This window comes from Scyliorhinus torazame, chromosome 17 (assembly GCF_047496885.1).
Source record: "Scyliorhinus torazame isolate Kashiwa2021f chromosome 17, sScyTor2.1, whole genome shotgun sequence".
In the NCBI taxonomy this organism is placed as follows: domain Eukaryota; kingdom Metazoa; phylum Chordata; class Chondrichthyes; order Carcharhiniformes; family Scyliorhinidae; genus Scyliorhinus; species Scyliorhinus torazame.
In genome coordinates this window covers 155,259,840-155,281,349 of record NC_092723.1, presented here as the reverse complement: position 1 = coordinate 155,281,349, position 21,510 = coordinate 155,259,840, and the positions used below count along the sequence as shown (strand labels likewise).

The window sequence follows — 21,510 nt, the reverse complement described above, 5'->3', positions numbered from 1 at the left end:
TACTTCCACCTCGAGCACATGCACTTCAAATCAGTGCAGTGTCAGGTGAGCGGGAGCTCAATCACAGATATCTAAACAGAATTGGGTCAAAATGGAATCAGCTGAAATTAGGTAAGAGCTGAGGCACTGTCTGCAATGAAAAATTCTAAGTCAGATTCTTGTGTAAATGGAGCAGGGCTCAGGCAGCATGATATCTTGAAGGTGGTTAAGGGAATGAAATGTGTTGAATAGTTGCATTTTACCTCAAGAATTGGATCGTCAAGTGATATCTCCCTCAGATCCTCAGGCAGGTGGGAAATTAGCCCAAAGCCACCACGCTGGAAAATGGGAACTTCACCATCTTCTGAACCAGACTGTGCAACAAAAGAAAAACGTAGAACATAAGGGTTTGGATTGGAGTGCAGTAAAGGTGAAGAGTAAAAGGAGCTGGGTTGATGTTCGGTGACAGGTGAGGTAGCTCACCATCAGTGTGCGCTCAGGGAATTCACTCCCATATTCAGTAAGAACTACATTAAATTGTGAGATTCCAAAGCTGAGACTTACTGATGAAAAGTCTGAATCAAGGGAAGGAAGTTCATCCTTAACATGAGCGAATATCCTATCCCAGTACGATTTGAGACTATCGCAACCAAGCTCTGAGCTATCATATGTTCTCTGAAGTTCACAGTTGGCTTCATCAACTTGTGCTGGTTTCTGATTATTTGAAGTCATTTTTATTCACAGCCCTGCTTCTTCATATAGTAGGAATCTGAAAACGGAAACAATTAAACAGTTTGGATCATTTACATTTCTTAGTGATTAACCTACCCAGAATAACATGCTCAAGGGCTATCCAATCAGTTAGACTATGAAAGATTCATGCACCCATGAGCAAAAATAAATTAATTTCATACAACCTATTCCAGTTAGAGTTACTACAATCAAAAGTAAATTCGTAATCAGTGGAATGAGAAAATACAGCAGGAAAGAGGATTAACATGTCGGTAAAGTATCAGGATCAGCTCCTTAAACTCATTCAACCATTAAATTTGATCATAGTTGACCTGGACCTCAACTTGCTTTACCCGCCTCTGGGTATCTTACCCAACAAAACCGGATAGATCGCTATCTTAAAAATTCCAATTGACCCATAACCAACAGTCTTCTGGGAGATAGAGTTCTAGAGTTCCACTACCCTTTGTGCAAAAATGCAAAGCAGTCCTCGCCTCCCACTTTGGTCTGTGTTCCTCTGGGCCTGTATTGCCACACACCCTCATCCCATAACTCTCATTTCCTCCCCAGGCCGGTGTTTACCCCATACCTCCAAGACCCCCTGCCGCCCCGCGGGTTACTTACTTGCCCCACCTGCCTCAGAGTGGGTGCGGGAGGGGTGGCATGCTGTGCCTGCCCAACCAGAAGCCTGTATTTTTCCCCACCCTGGAAGGGGGCTTTGTTTCCCACGGCCATGTGTTTGTTGGCAACAGGGGCATATATTCACTCCCCCACCTCGGTGAGCCTGTGAATGCCCCTCACCAGGGAGCATGTTTCTCCCTCTCCTGCACTGTGTTTGCCCCCACTTCGGCTTACCATCCAGGTGCATGTACATCAATCTTCCAACCATAGGGAAGGCATTTTGCAGCCATCCCCCAACCAGTCTGCCTCCCCCTCTGGGAGCATGTGTTTGAGCCCACCCACACCCAAGGGAAGCCTGTTGCTTTCCCCCCAGTTTGCCTCCCCCCCAACATCGCATCCCCAGGAAGTGTTTGAAACCCCCCTCCCAGTGATCCTATGCCTGCACCCCCCTCCCCCCCATCCAGGGGTCCAATGCCTGCACACCTCTCCGCCCCCAGGGCTCCTGTGTCTGCACCCCCCATCTTTGTTTGCCGCCCTGTCCTTGTTCCCCCCCCCCGGTCTTTGTTTGCCCCCCTCTGCCGCCTCCCGTCTTTGTTTACTACCCCCCTGGACTTTTAATTACCCCCCCCCCGGGGTCTTTGTTTACCCCCCCGTGGCTTTGTTTACCCCTTCCCCCGAATCTTTGTTTACACCCCCGGTCTATAATTACCCCCCTCCCGGGTCTTTGTTTACCCTCCCCCTGGGTTCTTTGTTTACCCTCCCCCCCGGGGTTTTTGTTTACCCTCCCCCCGGGGTCTTTGTTTACCCTCCCCCCCGGGGTTTTTGTTTACCCTCCCCCCGGGGTCTTTGTTTACCCCCCCCCCGGGGTCTTTGTTTACCCTCCCCCTGGGGTCTTTCTTTACCCTCCCCCCCGGGGTCTTCGTTTACCCTCTCCCCCAGGGTCTTTGTTTGTCCCCCCAGGGTCTTTGTTTACCCTCCCCTCCCGGGGTCTTTATGTTTGCCCCCCGGTGTCTTTGATTGCCCCCCCCCCCCCCCCCCCCCCCCGAGGTCTTTGTTTACTCCCCCCGGCGTCTTGTTTACCTTCCCCCGAGGTCTTTGTTTACTCCCCCCGGCGTCTTGTTTACCTTCCCCGGGGTCTTTGTTTACCTCCCCCCCCCGGGTCTTTGTTTACCCTCCCCCCGGGGTCTTTGTTTACCTTCCCTCAGGGTCTTTGTTTACCCCCCCCACAGGGTCTTTGTTTACCTCCCCGGGATCCTTGTTTACCCCCTCCCCAGGGTCTTTGTTTACCCCTCCCGGGTCGTTGTTTACCCCCCCGGGGTCTTTGTTTAACTCCACCGGAGTCTTTGTTTACCCCCCAGTGTCTTTATTTACCCCTCTCCCCCGGGGTCTTTGTTTACCCACCTGGGGTCTTTGTGTAACCCCCGGGTCTTTATTTACCCCCCCCCCCCCGGGGTCTTAATTTACCTCACCCCGGAGTTTTTAATTTACCCCCCCCCCCCGGGGTCTTTGTTTACCCCCCCAGGGTCTTTGTGTAGCCCCCCTGGGTCTTTGTTTACCCCCCCCTCGGGGTCTTTGGTTACCCCCCCCCCGGGGTCTTTGTTTACCCCCCCAGGGTCTTTGTGTAGCCCCCCGGGGTCTTTGTTTACCCCCCCGGGTCTTTGTTTACCCCCCCTCGGGGTCTTTGTTTACCCCCCCCGGGTCTTTGGTTACCCCCCCTCGGGGTCTTTGTTTACCCCCCCGGGGTCTTTGTTTACCCCCCCAGGGTCTTTGTGTAGCCCCCCGGGGTCTTTGTTTACCCCCCCGGGTCTTTGGTTACCCCCCCCCCCCCCCGGGGTCTTTGGTTACCCCCCCCCCGGGGTCTTTGGTTACCCCCCCCCCGGGGTCTTTGTTTACCCCCCCAGGGTCTTTGTGTAGCCCCCCGGGGTCTTTGTTTACCCCCCCGGGTCTTTGTTTACCCCCCCTCGGGGTCTTTGGTTACCCCCCCCCCCCGGGGTCTTTGTTTACGTCCCCTGGGGTCTTTGTGTATCCCCCCCCCCCCCCGGGGTCTTTGGTTATCCCACCCCCGGGGTCTTTGTTTACCCCCCCCCCCCAGGTTTGCTCCCGATCCCTGTGGCCTGTGTTTGCACCTCCACCCGTGGCCTGTTTGCCCCCATTAGAGGTGTATATTCGCCCCTGGAAAGTCCGTGTTTGCCCCTCTCCCGGGGTCGGGGGGCTGGGTCCGACCACCCCACTGTTTTGTCCCCCAACTGTTTCTCACCTCTTAACGGTCTGCCGGTTTGAATACACCCGGTACAAAATGGTTACACCGTTGCTCTTGGTTACGTGACGCCAACCTGGCCCAGGGTTCGTATGAATTACAAGACAACAAGGAGCCAGTAAAGCACAAGATGGTTATTGTCAATGACAAAGTGCTTTCGGCCTCCGGACAGCGCCGGCCTCTCGGAGGATTCTCAGTCACTGCTGCAAGGACACTTGGCTGAGACGTTGCCCAAGTTAGATGGGATCGAAAGTAATCTTATTTTTTTTATAGCTTATTGTGGTTTCTGTGAGAATTGGTTAATCGGACTTTATATTTTACCCCCAAAAACCGAATCTCCAGTACTTTGCATTTGTTCATATTTTGTTCTTGCAGAGACCCGGCACACACGACGACCAAATGGGCAAATTCTTTATCGTATTATGAACAATCGAATTTATTGATTAAGCTTATTTTTAATGTAACGGAGTTGATGGCTGATTTTACAACTATTCCCAACTCTGAGCCTGGCCCTGCAGGAACACGAGCCCCAAAATAAGTTCAGTACCTCAGTCTTTGCAGCATTAAGACTCACAGCTTTGCACTGTTTGATCAGTCCCCAAGGACCAAGGCTACGAACTGGGAGCTGAGATTCTTAAAATCAGACCTTGTGAATAGATTCCCTCCCACAGTTAAGAAAGCATTTAAAGTTAGTACAGTAAATAGTGCTAGCAATCTTGCCGATGAATCACAGGTTATGGACTTGAGGCTGGTCCTTCACTGAGGAGGTTGTGGTACCAGCTATTGCGGTACCTAAGAGGCTGATGACCGTTGGTTAAACCCAGGAGTTTACCATTGGCTGTTGATACGTTGCTCCGCCCTGACAGGCGGAGCATAAGAAACGGTGCCGTCCCAGCAGCCTTCACTTTCTGTACCGAAGCTGCTGGGGAACAAGTTCTAGTAGATTAAAGCCTTCAGTTATGAAATCACTTTGTCTTGAGTGTAATTGATCGTGCATCAAAGGTGCCATGATTCATTGGGACTAATCAAAGGTTGGGCATATTTCAGAAGTTTTGACTCTGATCAAGTGATAAATGATCATGTCATTTTTTCCCATAGTATTCAAAGGTAACTGCAATTGCCATGCTCTGTAATGTAATGGGGTTTTGGATAGGAGCTGTCACATGAGAACGTCTGAGGCTACCTGTGAGCAGGCAAAGGAGGTACCCAGATGCAAACCACAAATGCAGAGCTCTACTGTTCCCCTGGGTTGCTTGGAGTAGTACTTGCCCTTCCCAATCAAACAGTGCTACTTCTGTGATAACACAGCATCTACCCAGCTCTCGAATGTTGGTCAGATATCTTACCTACTGGAAACATAATTAATTTAGCAGAACTGATGACAGCACTATTAGGCTCCCTGTCATAAACAAAGTGGGGAAAGGAGTAATCAATTGTGGCATCAGTCAAAAAGTAAACTAATAACTTGTTCACCTTTGCTTAGGCCATCAAAATCCTCAACCACAACCTCATTTCAGACATTCACACCAATTTGTGATGATAAGTAGATTGTCATCTGTATTATCATCTGTATGCAAATAATAGATGTATAACTATTGCAGTTCCAGCATCCGACCATCAGGTGGTGTGAGTATGCAGACATGTGACCTGGACACACCATGTGTTCCAGCAGAAGTTGTTAGGAGTTTGTGGCAGTTGCATATTAAAGTAGCTCTGTAGTATATTAGTGTTAGACCATTATTTCCAACTGTATTAATCTTAGACATTTTAATAATTAATTAATGTAGTGGTAGTAATAAATAACTTTGTTTATAAAACAAAGCCTAATGTTCTTTGTTCAATATCAAGATTTAACATCAGCCCAATCAAAGAACATTACAAAATTCTGTGCTGAGATAATACCAGAAGAAAGAAGTGAGAGCAGGTTCCCTCAACAGTCTTTCTGGGCAAGTGGGGGGGGATAGGCAATAAATGTGACCTTACTGGCATTAGCTACATCCTAGCAGCAAATAAGAGAGCCAGCATAATAGAAGACAAACCTGCATTATATAATGCCTTTCAGGACCACAGGATGTCCCTAGAGGTCTTACTTCAAGGTAATAATGGACTTTTGAATTGCGGTCACTGTAGCAATGTAGGAAACACCGCAACCAATGTGTGTATAAAAAAGGCCCAGAATCAGTAATGAGATGAATAACCAAATACTAAAACAGAAAATACTGGACAATCTCAGCAGGTCTGACAACATCTGTGGAGAGAAAAGGGAGCTAACGTTTCGGGTCTGGATGACTTTGTCAAAGCTACCAAATAGTTCATTTTATTGATGGTGTTTGACCAATAAATATTGTCCTGGACACCAGTTCTTAAAATGGTGCAGTGAGCGATTTTTACTCAAGCTAGCAGAGGCACTCATGGAACGTCATAGTGGGAGGCACAGTAGCATAGTGGTTAGCACTGTTGTTTCACAGCTCTAGAGTCCCAGGTTCAATTCCCAGCTTGGGTCAGTGTGTGGAGTCTGCATGTTCTCCCTGTGTCTGCATGAATTTCCACCGGGTGCTCTGGTTTCCTCCCACAAGTCCTGAAAGACATGCTGTTGGGTAATTTGGACATTCTGAATTCTCCCTGTGTACCCGAACAGGTGGCACAATGTGGCGACTAGGGGCTTTTCACAGTAACCTCATTGCAGTATTAATGTAAGCCTACTTGTGACAATAAAGATTATTATTTTAAAGATGGCACAACAGCAGGGGTGCTGCACTGGAGCGTCAGCTTAGATTTTGCATTCAGCTGCCTGAATGTGGGACTTGACCCCTTCCTCTGACTGAAATGTGAATGCTTTGAGGAGAATCAGTGGAAAAATGTGACATTGGCCCTGGCATATGAGCATGGGGTTGTATTGTTTTTCTTTCAGGGCGCTGTTAGCAGATGCAAAGAAGAATCACGTTTCAATCTGGTAAAGAAAAACGATACACATACTTAATTGTCTGTAAAAGGTTTTGGGGCGTCTTGAAATTAAAAACAGAAAATGCTATAAATCGGGTCCGGCCGCATCTGTGTCGAGAAACAACGTTTCTTTCCCCACCGTTGGTCTGACTGACTCAATATTTTCCGCAATTTCTGTTTTTATTTGAGATTGCCAGCATTTGCAGTATTTCGCTTCTGTATTGAGGCATCTTAAATTCCTAAGCCTTAAAACAAGGCTTTAAACCGCCCAGAAACTTCGAAACAGCAATCTCAAAGTTTCCTCGCACAGGGCGAAAACGATCAGCGTCAACGAGGGAGGTCCGCCAAGCAGAGCGCCACGGCCTTGGAGGACCTGCCACTGGGCAAGTGGAAACCCCTCTTGTATCACAAGCTTCTCGTTGTTTACAATGCCCACTGCACAGTATTATTGGCTGATCGGTGCCACGTGACGATGTAGCCGGAAGAGAAGCAACGCTGAGAAAGGCGGTGGCCATTTTCTGTTCAACGACAATCCTTTTATTTTAAAAGGTACCGTGCACCGTGGGGGAGGGGAGGAGGGATTAGTTGTTGAGGATTCAGGAGAAGATCGGAACAGAAATAAGATCACACCGCGGGCACAGTAAGTTGCAACCCATAGCAGCAGGGGTAACTGACACTTATGGTGCGGAGGATCTAATAGCAACATGCACAGGAGTGACAGTAACCCATAGCAACGGGGATGGCTGTGAAGAGCAATAGGGATGGTTGTAACACAGCAATAGGGATGGTTGTAACCCATAGCAACAGGGATGGCTGTACTTACCAACAGGAATGGCTGTGAATAGCAATAGGGATGGTTGTAAACCATAGCAACAGGGACGGTTGTAACTCATAGCAATAGGGATGATTGTAACCTATAGCAATAGGGATGGTTGTAACCTATAGCAAGAGGGATGGCTGTACATACGCAATAGAGATGGTTGCAATCTGCAGCAACAGGGATGGTTGTAACCCATAGCAACAGGTGGCCTTGTCACAGATGGGACAACTGTAAATTCAGGTATCACCTAAAATTATTTAATCACTTTAATTTTTAGTGGATTGGCGGTTCTTCATAGATCCGTGACATCCTCATCCTGTGACAGTGTCACTCATTCTTGGGCATCCTCACAGCAGCAGGTGTGACGACTGCACTAAGGTGCCACACAACCTGATGCCATCATGGTCCATACATGAGCAGATTTTGTGTCATGAGCGGTCAGTTTATATAGATGCCAGTGTGACTAATGCCTGAGCACAATAACAACCCCACAGATTCAGAACACACTTGCTCTGACCTGATTTATCGGGCTGGGCTGACTCGGATTTCTTACTCCAGTGTCGATGTGATATGATGGAGTGTTGTGATGATTTTATTTATCTGTACAGGAATTGAATACAACATGTCTGAACTGAGTGATGAGTCGAGTGAGACGGAACTTCTGAATCGTAGCCTGTCCATGTGGCATGGCTTTGAACAGCGGATTGGTTGTGAGGACTTGGACGTTCCATTAGACCTTCACACAGCATCATCAATTGGGCAGTATGATGTTGTGAAAGAATGCATTCAAAGGTAACAGCCGAAGGATTGTTGTCTGCTGCGTCTGATACCAGCAGTGTTACCGTTTAAGCAAGTGTAAACATAAAGATGTGAATTCTTCTAAATTGGCCTTAAGTTTACCAGTGGCGATTTTAACTTGCCCTTTTTAAGAATCTTAATATGCCATTAGATTGAATGTTTACATTTTTAAATGTTGTCCGTTGAACTGTCAAACTGCCCCAGGTGGATCCCAACTAGTTAATGTTATGTCAATCTACCAACAATTCCAGTGTAAGACACTATATCAGCAATCCCAGTGTAAATCCCATGTCAGCAATCCCAGTGGAAAACAAAAATTAATAATTACATTAATTAATGTCCCCACCTTTAGGAATCTAGGTATTTCCCCCTTACCCAATCCCAGGTGTGGTGTTGGGTGTTCTAACACACAGAAGAGCCAACACAGTTGCATATGGTACAACACTTGTTTATTTAAACTTGCTATTTACAACTTGGTCTTTGCACTCTGCACGTGGGGGGCTCCCTGCTTGTGGTGTTTCAACAGCTCTTTCATGCTTCCTTCTCCCCAGACCTACTGACCTCCAGGTGTCGTGCTCGTGCTTTTTATGTGGTTGGTGTTCTTGTCTGTGATTGGTTGTGGTGTTGTGTACTCTGATTTGCCTGTTAGTGTGTCCATCATGATGTGTGTGTTTGAATATCATGACATCCCCCCTTTTTACAAAGATATGTGCCTACGTGGTAATAAATATGATCGTGACGTGAGTGCATCTAAGAGTGTGTGTGTGTCGTGTGCAGCATGTGTCTATGACGGAACTATGTACATGGGGCGATGTCGAGTGCGTCACATGAATCCAGTTGTACCATAACATAACAGAAATGCGAACGAGAGAAGAATAAAAAAATTTTGAACAGTTGTCCAGTCAGACGACATCTGGAACGATAAACAACAACAGGTTATCATGTAAAATTGTCCAACTTATTAAACATATGAACTGTATTATAAGTCCATTCTAATGGGTTTGCGACGAATTCGGGTTGACCGCCTTAAAGGTGGATCAAGAACCACCGGCTGCTGTGCAGGCATGGCCATGGGTGGCGATGGAAAGGGCGTGATGTGCGGCAGCTCCACAAAGTCATCCTCGGAAGCCTGTTGAGGATCTGGCGTGTTGTGTGGCTGTGAACGTGGAAGTCGGCGAAGGGCGCGCCGATTGCGGCGACGCACGGAACCATCCGGCATGCGAACCAGGAACGAGCGGGGAGCCACTTGTCGGAGGACTTCGGCCGGTGCTGACCAGCCACCATACGGTTGATGGACGCGTACTTTGTCTCCGGAGGACAGGGGGGGCAGGTCCGTCGCTCGTGTGTCGTACCGACCTTTCTGGCGATCACGCTGCAGTTGCATGTCCCGAAGAACCGCCTCATGGTCTGTTGTCGGTGCCAGGACGGAAGGTACCGTCGTCCTGAGGGAGCGACCCATTAGTAGCTGCGCTGGCGAGAGGCCCGTGGATAACGGGGCCGATCGATAGGCCAGCAAGGCAAGGTTAAAGTCCGATCCGGCATCAGCCGCCTTGCACAGGAGCCGCTTTGCGATGTGGACACCCTTTTCAGCCTTCCCGTTCGATTGTGGATGCAGAGGGCTGGATGTCACATGAGTGAAACCATATGCTGCGGCAAAGGACGACCATTCACGGCTGGCAAAACAAGGTCCATTGTCTGACATGACAGTCCTTGGAATGCCATGGCGAGCAAACGTTTCCTTGCAGGCCCCAATGACTGCGGACGACGTCAGATCATGGAGAGGCATGACTTCCGGGTAGTTTGAGAAGTAGTCTATAATAACAATGTAATCTCTGCCGAGCGCGTGAAATAGGTCAACACCCACCTTCGCCCAGGGGGACGTCACCATCTCGTGTGGTAGAAGTGTTTCCGGAGGTTGCGCCGGCTGAAACCTCTGACAGGTTGTGCAGTTGAGCACCATGTTGGCTATGTCTTCATTAATACCCGGCCAATATACCGCCGCCCGGGCCCTTCGTCTGCATTTTTCGACACCCAAGTGGCCTTCGTGTAGTTGACGAAGAATCATCTGGCGCACACTGTGTGGAATGACGATCCTATGCGATTTCATAAGGACCCCGTCTATATTGGTGAGATCATCTCGCACATTGTAAAACTGGGGGCACTGCCCTTTTAGCCACCCTTCCGTCATGTGGCGCATCACTCGCTGCAGCAGAGGGTCAGTCGCCGTCTCTGCGCGTATGTGGGCCAGACAAGGATCATCAGCTGGCATATTTGCTGCTGTCAGAGTCACGTGTGCCTCAATTTGACGCACGAACCCCTCCGCATCTGGTGGTGTGCTCACTGCTCGGGAAAGAGTGTCCGCCACTATGAGTTCCTTCCCCGGAGTGTAGATCAGTTCAAAATCGTACCTCCTGAGTTTGAGTAAGATGCGCTGGAGGCGAGGAGTCATGTCGTTCAGGTCTTTGTTAATGATGTTGACCAGGGGGCGGTGGTCAGTTTCGACCGTGAATCGTGGCAGGCCATACACATAGTCGTGGAACTTGTCCAGTCCAGTTAACAAGCCCAGGCATTCTTTTTCGATTTGCGCGTAGCGCTGTTCGGTAGGGGTCATGGCTCGTGAGGCATACGCAACCGGGGCCCATGATGACGTGCTGTCTTTTTGCAGGAGTACCGCTCCAATACCAGATTGGCTGGCGTCTGTTGAGATCTTTGTAGGGCGAGTCGCGTCAAAGAAGGCCAGCACTGGTGCCGTGACCAGTTTGTGCTTGAGCTCCTCCCATTCCTGCTGATGCGACTGGTGCCAGTTGAATTCCGTCGATTTTTTTACGAGATGGCGCATGTTTGTTGTATGAGAAGCCAGGTTGGGAATGAACTTCCCAAGGAAGTTGACCATGCCCAGGAATCTTAAGACAGCCTTCTTGTCAGCCGGTCGTGGCATGGCTGTGATGGCGCTAACCTTGTCTGCATCGGGACGGACCCCGGACCTTGAGATGTGGTCCCCGAGGAATTTCAGCTCCGTCTGGCCGAAAGCACACTTCGCACGGTTGAGACGCAGGCCATTTTGCCGTATGCGGGTGAAGACACGTCGAAGACGATGCATGTGTTCCTGCGGAGTGGTGGACCAAATGATGATATCGTCCACATATACACGTACCCCTTCGATGCCTTCCATCATCTGCTCCATAATGCGGTGGAATACTTCAGATGCCGAAATGATGCCGAATGGCATCCGGTTGTAGCAGAATCTGCCAAAAGGGGTGTTGAATGTGCATAGTCTTCGGCTGGCCGGGTCCAGTTGGATCTGCCAGAATCCTTTGGACGCATCCAATTTAGTGAATATGTTGGCTCGCGCCATCTCGCTGGTGAGGTCTTCTCGTTTTGGGATGGGATAGTGTTCCCGCATGATGTTGTTGTTCAGATCTTTTGGATCTATACATATACGGAGCTCGCCAGAGGGCTTCTTTACACAGACCATGGAGCTGACCCATGGCGTGGGCTCCGTGACCTTGGATAGGACCCCTTGGTCCTGAAGAATCTGCAGTTGTGCCTTGAGGCGGTCTTTGAGAGGCGCAGGAACCCTGCGAGGTGCGTGAACGACAGGGATGGCGTCCGGTCTGAGTCGAATCTTGTACGTGTGTGGCAATGTCCCCATGCCTTCAAAAACCTCCTGGTTGTGAGCGAGGAGGGAATGGAGATTCGCGTGGAACTCAGCATCCGGGAAGTCGGATATCTCATCTGGAGAGAGAGACATGATGCGCTGTACCAGGTGAAGGACCTTACACGCTTGTGCGCCCAGTAACGAGTCCTTTGATGAGCCCACAACTTCGAAGGGGAGTGTGGCCGTGTACCTCTTGTGAGTCACCTGTAGCTGGCAAGATCCTACGGACGGGATAACGTTCCCGTTATAGTCAACCATCTTAAGCCGGGATGGTGTGATGAGTGGTTTGACCTTCATGGCCTGGACTGCAGAGTAAGCAATCAGGTTGGCGGATGCGCCGGTGTCCAGACGGAAGGCGACGCGCGATCGGTTGACCGTCAGGGTGGCACACCACTCATCGTCTGGATTGATGGCATTGACCTTGTTGACATCAATGACGGCAACTCTGAAGTCATCCTGGTCATCTGCATCACTTAACTGGAAGTCTTGATGCGTGGGCTGGACGGTCCTGACTCGTGTGCGAGGTTGTCGAGGATGCGCCGGATCCATGGGTTGAGCCGCACGACAGCGGGCTGCGTAGTGGCCTATCATGGCACATCTGTTGCACTGTTGGTATTTTGCAGGACATTGCCCTTTTAAGTGTAGACCTCCACACTTGCTGCACGTCATGACGTCACGGCGTTCGTTGCGCCACTGCGCATGCGCAGTGCGATCTTGCGGTGGGCGCGCCTGCGCAGTGCGTCCCTCGTTGTGGCCGTTATTCTTGGCGCGCACCTGCGCGGGAGACCGCGAAAAGCGCGGGAAGCGGCCGCTGTCGTCCGGGCCGTGGGGCGGGAAGAAATCGACGGCCTGGATGCGTTCAACGTCGTGGGCGGCCTGGCTTGCCGATTCGACGGCTGGGGACCCCCTCCGTGCCAACTCGGACGCCTGAAATCGGGCAAAACGGCAGGTCGCATTTTCATGGAGGACACAGGCTTCCACAGCAGACGCTAAGGTGAGGCTCTTTATTTTAAGAAGCTGCTGGCGTAGGCCACTGGAGGCAACGCCAAAAACAATCTGGTCCCTGATCATGGACTCTGTGGTGGTGCCGTAACCGCAGGACTGCGCTAGAATCCGGAGGTGCGTCAAAAAGGGTTGAAAAAGCTCCTCCTTACCTTGCAGGCGTTGCTGAAAGATGTATCTTTCGAAAGTTTCGTTTACTTCAGTTTGAAAGTGCTGGTCCATTTTGAGGATGACCGTGTCATATTTGGCCTGGTTTTCGCCTTCCTCGAACACCAGTGAATTAAAGACATCATTTGGGTGGGGGCCTGCGTAGAAGAGGAGCATTGCAATCTTCGAATCATCCGAGACATTCTGTTTTTCGGTGGCACGGATGTACAGGTCAAATCGCTGCCTGTAGAGCTTCCAGTTGGTGCCTAGGTTCCCCGTGACTTGCATCGGCTGCGGTTTGCCGGTGTGGTCCATGTCCAGAATGGCAGGTTGGTAGGCAGGTATCGATCCACTCCTGTACCATGTGGTGTTGGGTGTTCTAACACACAGAAGAGCCAACACAGTTGCATATGGTACAACACTTGTTTATTTAAACTTGCTATTTACAACTTGGTCTTTGCACTCTGCACGTGGGGGGCTCCCTGCTTGTGGTGTTTCAACAGCTCTTTCATGCTTCCTTCTCCCCAGACCTACTGACCTCCAGGTGTCGTGCTCGTGCTTTTTATGTGGTTGGTGTTCTTGTCTGTGATTGGTTGTGGTGTTGTGTACTCTGATTTGCCTGTTAGTGTGTCCATCATGATGTGTGTGTTTGAATATCATGACACCAGGAATCCCTATTTAGTGCCTTTCAGAAAGAGAAAACCATTGTTAAACGGGATAGACTGTACTTTATTATCTTTGAATTTGATACCAGCATTGAGGGTACACCTGGGCTGAGTAACTATGACACAGACTGGCCCAATATGTAGGCGTAAGTCACTGTGTGTCTGTGAAGCTGGGTTAGTGTGTGCGTTGTGAAGGTGTGAGAGTGGATTTGGTTCAGTGTGTGTGGGGGTCTGTGTCTTTGTTTGGGTCAAGCAGTCTGTGGGTCTGTCAGTGTACAGATGTGTGTCTGGGTCAGTGTTTGGGAGATCTGCTGTGAGCACGGAATGATTCATTGTTTGTCATGTTTAGAGGAAAGGTAAACCCGAATCAGAAGAACCGGGGAGGCTGGACCCCTCTGATGTACGCATCATATATCGGCCATGATACCATCGTCGACCTCTTGCTGGAGGCAGGAGTAGAAGTCAACACGACGACAGAGAGAGGGCAGAGTGCGCTGATGCTGGCAGCCAGCTGTGGCAATGAGAGTATCGCCTATTTCCTGCTTCAGGTCAGTTTGTGCAGCAATTGTGCCATGTGTCCTGGTGCATGTCAGAGTTATAAGTTAGGTTACAGAAGTTGATGGAGATAATGTAGTGCACTCAAGGCAACAGAACATCCTGAGAATGCAATGAATGGGATTGAATTAGTGCAGAGGCATAAAAAGGAACTAGGATTATATTATAACCCCCATGAGACCCACGGGGAAGACCCGATTAATCTCCCTGTGAGCCTCGTGGAGTATTAGCTCCCCACTGAGGGGTGGAAGCCCATCAGCAGAATAGTTAACTCAGGACCTTAAAAGGTATGAGCTGCGCTGCAAAGTAGTCTCAACTGGGACTGTTACTTGTAAATACTTTACTTTAGGTAATAAACAATTCATTTGACTCTCCTTTCCGGACTCCTCTGTGACTACTAAATTGGCTATGAGGATAAATCGGAACTACAGTTGGTGCTGCTAACCATTTGGAGCACAGCCACCTCTCTTCACAAAGGAATAAGGTTTCTACCATTTTGAAAATGTCACTCTTTGGCATACTCTCTGCATTCAATGCGGGTGTAGAGAACTGGACCAGTATGTGGAACATATACGTTTTTTAAAAGTCGAATGCCATCGTTGGGGATGATCACCAGACGGTGATTCTTCTGACCGCTTGTGGGGCCTCCACTTTCAGCATCATAAAGAGCCTGATGTACCCTGCAGCCCCCGGAATCCAAGATGTTTAAAGAGCTAGTGGCATTCATGGCAAATGATTATGACCCCAAACTGTCAGTTATCGTACAGAGGTACTGATTTAATATGTCCGAGTGGACCCCAGGGGAGTCAGTTACTGAGCTTTTGGACTAATTGCGCAAATTGTCAGAGTTTTGCTACTATGGGTCATCCCTACCCAAGATGCTATGGGACTGCCATGCATGCGAGTAAATAATATGGCGACCCAATGGAAATTTCTGGCTGAACCTAAAAAAGGCTGTTGAGATATCCTTCTCACGGGAGAGTGCGGTGAAGAGAGTCCGGGAACTCCAGGGGATGTCAAGGATGGAAGTAAACAGCTTAGGTGCTCCCCATTCCAGCGCATAATGCCCCTTAGGACTGGGACCTCCAGGACCCCGCCCTGGCCCAAACATCGCCGGGACCAGGCCCATTGGAATTGATAGAGCACGATACATGGCGGTGTGGCACTTGTGGCCGGTGAAATCATAGGGAGAGGAAACTTCGGGTCAGCCTGTAAACCCGAAGGAGACACCAGCCCAGAGCCTGGACCCTCCACTTAGAACAACCTGATGACGAGGAATGTGCGATTGAATGTATTGCCGTGCCACGAGTTGCTCCCGACAGGATTACCGTCCAGGTGAACAGCTACCCATTAAAGATGGAGTTGAACACAGACTTTTGAGAGAATCAGGACTGGAGTTCAACAGTTGAGTTTGTGGGACACCGAGGCGAGGCTAGCGACCTATACAGGCCAACTCCTAGCCATAGCGGGCATGACAAAGGCCCTGGTAACCGACGTGCAACGCCTCCCCTTACAGAATCGGAGCAGTATTGCCCCACCCATTGGTTGATGGAAGACAAAGGCCAACAGCATTTGTGTCAAGGACATTGGCCGCTGCGGAGCGCAATTATGCCCAGATAGAAAAGGAAGTGCTGGCCATTGTATTCGCGTTGAAGAAATTTTATCAGTACGTGTATGGGTGTCAATTTGCCATTGTGACGGACTACAAGCCATTGCTAGGGCTTTTTAAAGAGGACAATGCGAATGGCTGAGAAAGCTGTTTTAAAAAAAAAAAAATTTTTTTTTTTAATTTTAGTGTACCCAATTAATTTTTTTCCAATTAAGGGGCAATTTAGCGTGTTCAATCCACCTACCTTGCACATCTTTGGGTTGTGGGGGCGAAACCCACGCAAACACGGAGAGAATGTGCAAACTCCACACAGACAGTGACCCAGAGCCGGGATTGAACCTGGGACCTCGGCGTCGTGAGGCAGCAGGGCTAACCCACTGCGCCACCATGCTACCCCCGACAAAACTGTTTTGACACTTCACTTTATAGACACCTTGTCGGTCATAACCATTTGGATACGCAACTGGACGCATGGTAGCACAGTGATTAGCACCGTTGCTTCACAGCTTCAGAGCCCAGGTTCGATTCCCGGCTTGGGTCACTGTCCATGCGGGATCTACACATTCTCTCCGTGGGTTTCTTCCAGGTGCTCCGGTTTCCTCTCACAGTCCAATGATGTGCAGGTTAGGTGGATTGGCCATGCTAAATTGCCCTTGGTGCCCAAAAAAGGTTAGGTGGGGTTACTGGGTTTCGGGGATGGGGCGGAGGTGTGGGCTTAAGTAGGGTGCTCTTTCCAAGGGTTGGCGAGGACTCGGTGGGCCAAATGACCTCCTTCTGAAGTGTAAATTCTATGAAGACTCCACATTGGCGAAAGTATGCCATATCATCTTACACCGGGGTCAGCAAGGGAAACTGCCCAAAGAATGACTTGCCTTTGAAGCCAAAAGGCAGGAGCTCAGTGTGGAAGACTGGATCCTTCTGTGGGGGGCTAGCATCATGGTCCCATGCCAGGGCAGAGACGCCATCCTTCTAGATCTATACAGCGACACCCAGGGCTGTTGAAAACGAAGATGCTAGCCCACAGCTACGTGGCGTGTCCAGGCCTGGATGGCTTCATCGAACAACTCGTCCAACAGTGCACCACATGCCAGGAACAGCAGAAACTGGTTGCTGGTTTACCAGGGGCTGGTTGCTGGTAAACCAGGGGCTGGTTTAGCACAGTGGGCTAAACAGCTGGCTTGTAATGCAGAACAAGGCCAGTAGTGCGGGTTCAATTCCCGTACCGGCCTCCCCGAACAGGTGCCGGAATGTGGCGACTAGGGGCTTTTCACAGTAACTTCATTGAAGCCTACTTGTGACACTAAGCGATTATTGTTATTAACTCCCACCAGCCACCCCGATGCATCCATGGGAATGGCCAGGTTGGCCTTGGGTGCGCCTACACGCTGATTTTGCTGGCTCTTTCGAAGGATCAATGTTTCTACTCATGTTTGACGCCCATTCCAAATGGCTGGACATCCATCGTTGTCGTCAACCCTGTCGAAGGCTGCGGTTGAGAAGCTATCTTCAGCACCCAAGAGATTCTGAGGTGCTGGTCACAGACAATGGCATCTCCTTCACCAGCGTCAAGTTCAAGCGGTTTCTGAAAACCAGCCACTAGGTGCGGCACATCCGCATGGGCCCATATTACTCTTCCTCGAACGGGCTGGCCGAGCGAGCGGTGCAGGTCATCAAGAGGGGTCTGCAGAAACAGATCCACTGGATCCGTGGAGCTGTGACTGGCACGATTTTGTTCAGCTAACGGACCACGCCACGATGTGCATAGCACCAGCAGAACTGTTAATAGGCCGGAGGCTCAGGCCCCGCCTCAGCCTCACGTCCCTGCCTCAGCCTCACGTCCCCCTGGTGGCCCCGACACCGAGATTTGAGAGGCGATAGACTGCGACTCGGAATCCAAAACCTCCAACGGCAGCTGGCCAGGGATCAGTCACCAGTGGTGGCACACTGGAAGTGCAGCTGCAGGTGAAGAGATGCAGCTGCCCTCCTGTTCTACCTTCTTCGGAGGGACCTACGGACTTCAGTGGGGGGAGGGATGTTATATCCCGCACGAGACCCACGGGACAACTCGATGAGCTCCACCCCTCTGCTCGATAGCTAACTCAGGATCTTAAAGGTCGGCCCAGATAGGAGCCACGCTGCAGAGTAGTCCCAGCTGGGACTCGGCTTGTTACTTGTAAATACTTTACTTTTGGTAATAAACCATTTGTTTGACTCTCCTTTCTGGACTCCTCTGTCACTGCTAAAGATTATAAGACTCATTACTTTGAATGTTCAGCCAGTGTAGACAAACCAAAAGGTCTCGGAATATTAACTCTGTTTTGTCTCCTTATAGACGCTTCCAGACCTGCGTTTTTACAGCATTCTCTGTTCTTGTTTCAGATTTCAGCATCCGCAGTACCTTGCTCATTTTAGGGTGGATTTGGGATGTTTGGATAAGAAAGTCACAACAGTTGTGTATTTTTCCACTGCAGTTATGCAGGGAATTTACAGTGCAATGGACAGCCCTCATTTAATATAATGGTCACCAGGGGCAGCACGATGGCTCAATGTGTTAGCCCTGCTGCCTCACAGCGCCTAGGTCAGAGGTTCGATCCCAGCTCTGGGGCACTGTCCGTGTGGAGTTTACACATTCTCCCCGTGTTTGCGTGGGTTTCGCCCCCACAACCCAAAAGATGTGCAGGGTAAGTGGATTGGCCATACTAAATTGCCCCTTAATTCGAAAATAAAATTGGGTATTCTAAATTTTTAAAAAAGAAAAAAATATATATAATGGTCACCACAACACCAAAGTTGTACTTGTATTAGGAGAGGAGGTGGTGGTTTAGTGGTATTATCACTGGACTAGTAATCTAGAGACCCAGAGTCATGCTCTGGGAACCCAGGTTCAAATCTCACCATGCAGGTGGTAAAATTTGAATTCAATTAAATATCTGGAATTAAAAGTCTAACGGTGACCATGAAACCATTGCAGATTGTCGTAAAAACCCATCTAATGAAGGAAACCTTCAGTGAAGGAAACCCTTCAGTGAAGGAAATCTGCCATCCTTACATGTCTGGCCTGAATGTGACTCCAGGTCCACCGCAATGTGGTTGACTCTTAAATGCCCTCAGGGCAATAAATGCTGGACGAATAAAAAAAAAAAAGATACACAGACCGATCGAGTTTAAAGGAAGGAGCTACAAGGAAAGATTAGAGAAGATCCAAATCTACTATGAGGAGAGGAGGTGCTTAATGGGACATCGTTCAGGATACAAATATTAAATGGGGAATTTAGAACATCATTGCAGAATCTTGCTGCAAACTAAGCTACAAAAGTAGAACCAGATATAAAAATTGGGGCTTCAATGGGAGGGTTAGGACACTGAAGGGATAGGCTTCGCTGGGAATGTTAAGGCATTAGAGGTTTGATAGGCTAAATGGCCTTTTCTTCCATTCATGCAGCGAAGGGCTGAGCTGGAGCTGACGGATGACAGAGGCTGGACTGCACTGTTCCATTGCACGAGCACCGGACACCAGCAGATGGTGAAGTTCCTTCTGGACAATGGGGCTGATGCAAGCCTAAAGTAAGTCATCGAACAGATACGGCTGGCATGTCCTTCACTCTAAGAGTGTCCATGTCCCATACTGCATTCACTGCTCACACAAATAAAATATTAAAAATGCTGTAGCAGTATCTGCCACCTGAAACATGAAATGTGAATGTAACAAAATGTTGCCCCCTGCTGGCTCCCTAGAATCTTTATACTTTATTCTTTCTCTTTGAAGCAACTTATCTAATTCTCTTTTCAAAGAATTTCTAAACTCTAATTCAACACAGTTTTTGACAGCGAATTCCACATTCTACCTACCCTCGAGGTGAACACTTTTTATTCCCCTTTAATTCTTTTTAAAATTATCTTAAAATGGTGCCTTTCATTACCATCTCACCAAACAATGGAAACAGTCACTCACTATTTACTCAATCATAATCCTCCATGATCTTGACTATCTCTGTCACTACTTGACCTGCTCAACTTTAGAAAGACCAATAATTTCCCCAATGTCTCTAATCTCCAGTCCCCAACCCACTCCCCACACCCATCCACTCTTCTCTCTCTCTCTCTCTTTCTCTCTCTCTCTCTCTCTCTCTCTCTCTCTCTCTCTCTCTCTCTCTCTCTCTCTCTCTCTTCTTCCCCCCCCAACCACCCATTGCACTCCTATATAATACCAGTAGCCCAAAATGTTGCTAATCCATCTCTGTCAAGTGACTGAGCTAACACTGCCATCTTCTGTTTTAGAGAGCCTGTGTTTGGATTTACACCTCTGATGGAAGCTGCCGCCTCTGGTCATGAGATCATAGTCCAATACCTCCTGAACCATGTAAGTGTCTCTCACTTCCCATCTTATCCTATCTGTACTAAGAGTTCTCTCAACTATCTCATGATGGCAGATGCTTCCCCTGCTTCATAGGTTTACTGTCCTGACCCCATACAGGATTTGTGACTGGGGCAGGTCAACAGGGCCCACCATCATTGATGGTGAACAACTGAGTCCAATAGAGCAGGGAGGCAGCAGTCAGTCTTGGCTCAAGTTGAGTCAGCTGGGACTGGCCAAGGCTCGGGAATTTTTAAAATTCTTTCATGGAAAGGCCAACATTTATACCCATCCCTAATTTCCCTTGAGAAAGTGGTGGTGAGTTGCCTTCTTGAACTGCTGCAGTTCATCTGGTTACACCCACAGTGTTGCTGGGAAGGGAGTTCCAGGATTGTGATCTAGCAGCAGTGAAGGAACAATGATATAGTTCCAAGTCAGGATGGTGTGAGGTCTGGAGGGGGACTTGCAAGTGGTTCCCATGCATCTGTTGCCCTTGTTCTTTAGGTGATGGAGGTCACGGGTTTGTAAGGTGCTGTGGATGGAGGCTTGTCAAGTTGCTGCAGTGCACATACTGCTGCTGCTTGGCATAAATGGTTGGAGGAGTGAATGTTTAAGGTATTGACTATGCGACTGCTTTATCCTTCTCGAATAAGGATTGTTGTTGAAATCACACTCATCTAGGCAAGTGGAGAGTGTGCCAGCTCATGTCTGAATTGTGTCTTGTAGATGGTGGACACACTTTGAGGAAACAGGAGGTCAATTCTAACTGCAGAACTCCCTGCCCCTGACCTGCTCTTGTAGCTACAGTCACTTGTATGACTGATCTAGTTCAATTTCTGGTCAGTGGTAACTTATGTGGCACGAATGTTACTTGCCTTTTATCAGCCCAAACCTGAATGTTGTCCGGGTCTTGCTGCATATGGACGTGGACTGCAACAATACTGAGGGGTTGCAAATAGCGCTGAACATTATGCAGTCATCAGAGAACATCCCCACGCCTGACCTTTTGATGGAGGGAAGGTCATTGATGGAGCAATTGAAAATGACAGTCCTTGAAACTCCTGCTGTGACCTTCTGCAGCTGGTCTGGTAGGCCTCCAGCAACCTCAGCCAATTGCCTCTGTGATAGGTATGACTACAATTAGTGGAGAGTTTTCCTCCTGATAACCATTGACTTTAGTTTAATTAGGGCTCCTTTATGCCATACTGGGTTAGATTCTACCTTGATGTCAAGGACAGTCAATCTCACCTCACTCCTTAGGTTCAGCGTTTTTGTTCATGTTTGAACCAAGACTGTAATGAAGTCAGGAGCTGAGTGGCCTTGGCGAAACCCAAACTGAACATCAATGACCAGGTTATTGCTGAATGTGC

At 49.0% G+C, this 21,510-nt stretch overlaps 2 protein-coding genes across 4 annotated transcripts in view; one reads left to right on the top strand and one right to left on the bottom strand.

Annotated features, from left to right (window-relative positions):
• The window catches only part of LOC140394270 (dynein axonemal assembly factor 8), a 120,220-nt gene extending 116,463 nt beyond the window's left edge, over positions 1-3,757 (bottom strand). For 2 of the 3 annotated variants that reach the window (XM_072481328.1, XM_072481330.1), the window contains exons 1-3: positions 3,590-3,757; positions 544-748; positions 243-353 (exon numbers count right to left, since the gene is read on the bottom strand). In XM_072481328.1, coding sequence (XP_072337429.1) covers positions 243-353; positions 544-711 — 279 coding nt within the window. In that variant the 5' untranslated portion in view covers positions 712-748; positions 3,590-3,757. The remainder of the gene's footprint in view (positions 1-242; positions 354-543; positions 749-3,589) is intronic. The other variant, XM_072481329.1, reaches the window with a different exon arrangement.
• Positions 3,758-6,974: 3,217 nt separating this feature from the next.
• The window catches only part of anks3 (ankyrin repeat and sterile alpha motif domain containing 3), a 53,808-nt gene continuing 39,272 nt past the window's right edge, over positions 6,975-21,510 (top strand). The window contains 5 exon segments of the mRNA XM_072481327.1: positions 6,975-7,081; positions 7,961-8,144; positions 13,972-14,170; positions 19,229-19,350; positions 20,065-20,146. Of these exon segments, the coding sequence (XP_072337428.1) occupies positions 7,975-8,144; positions 13,972-14,170; positions 19,229-19,350; positions 20,065-20,146 (573 nt within the window). The 5' untranslated portion in view covers positions 6,975-7,081; positions 7,961-7,974.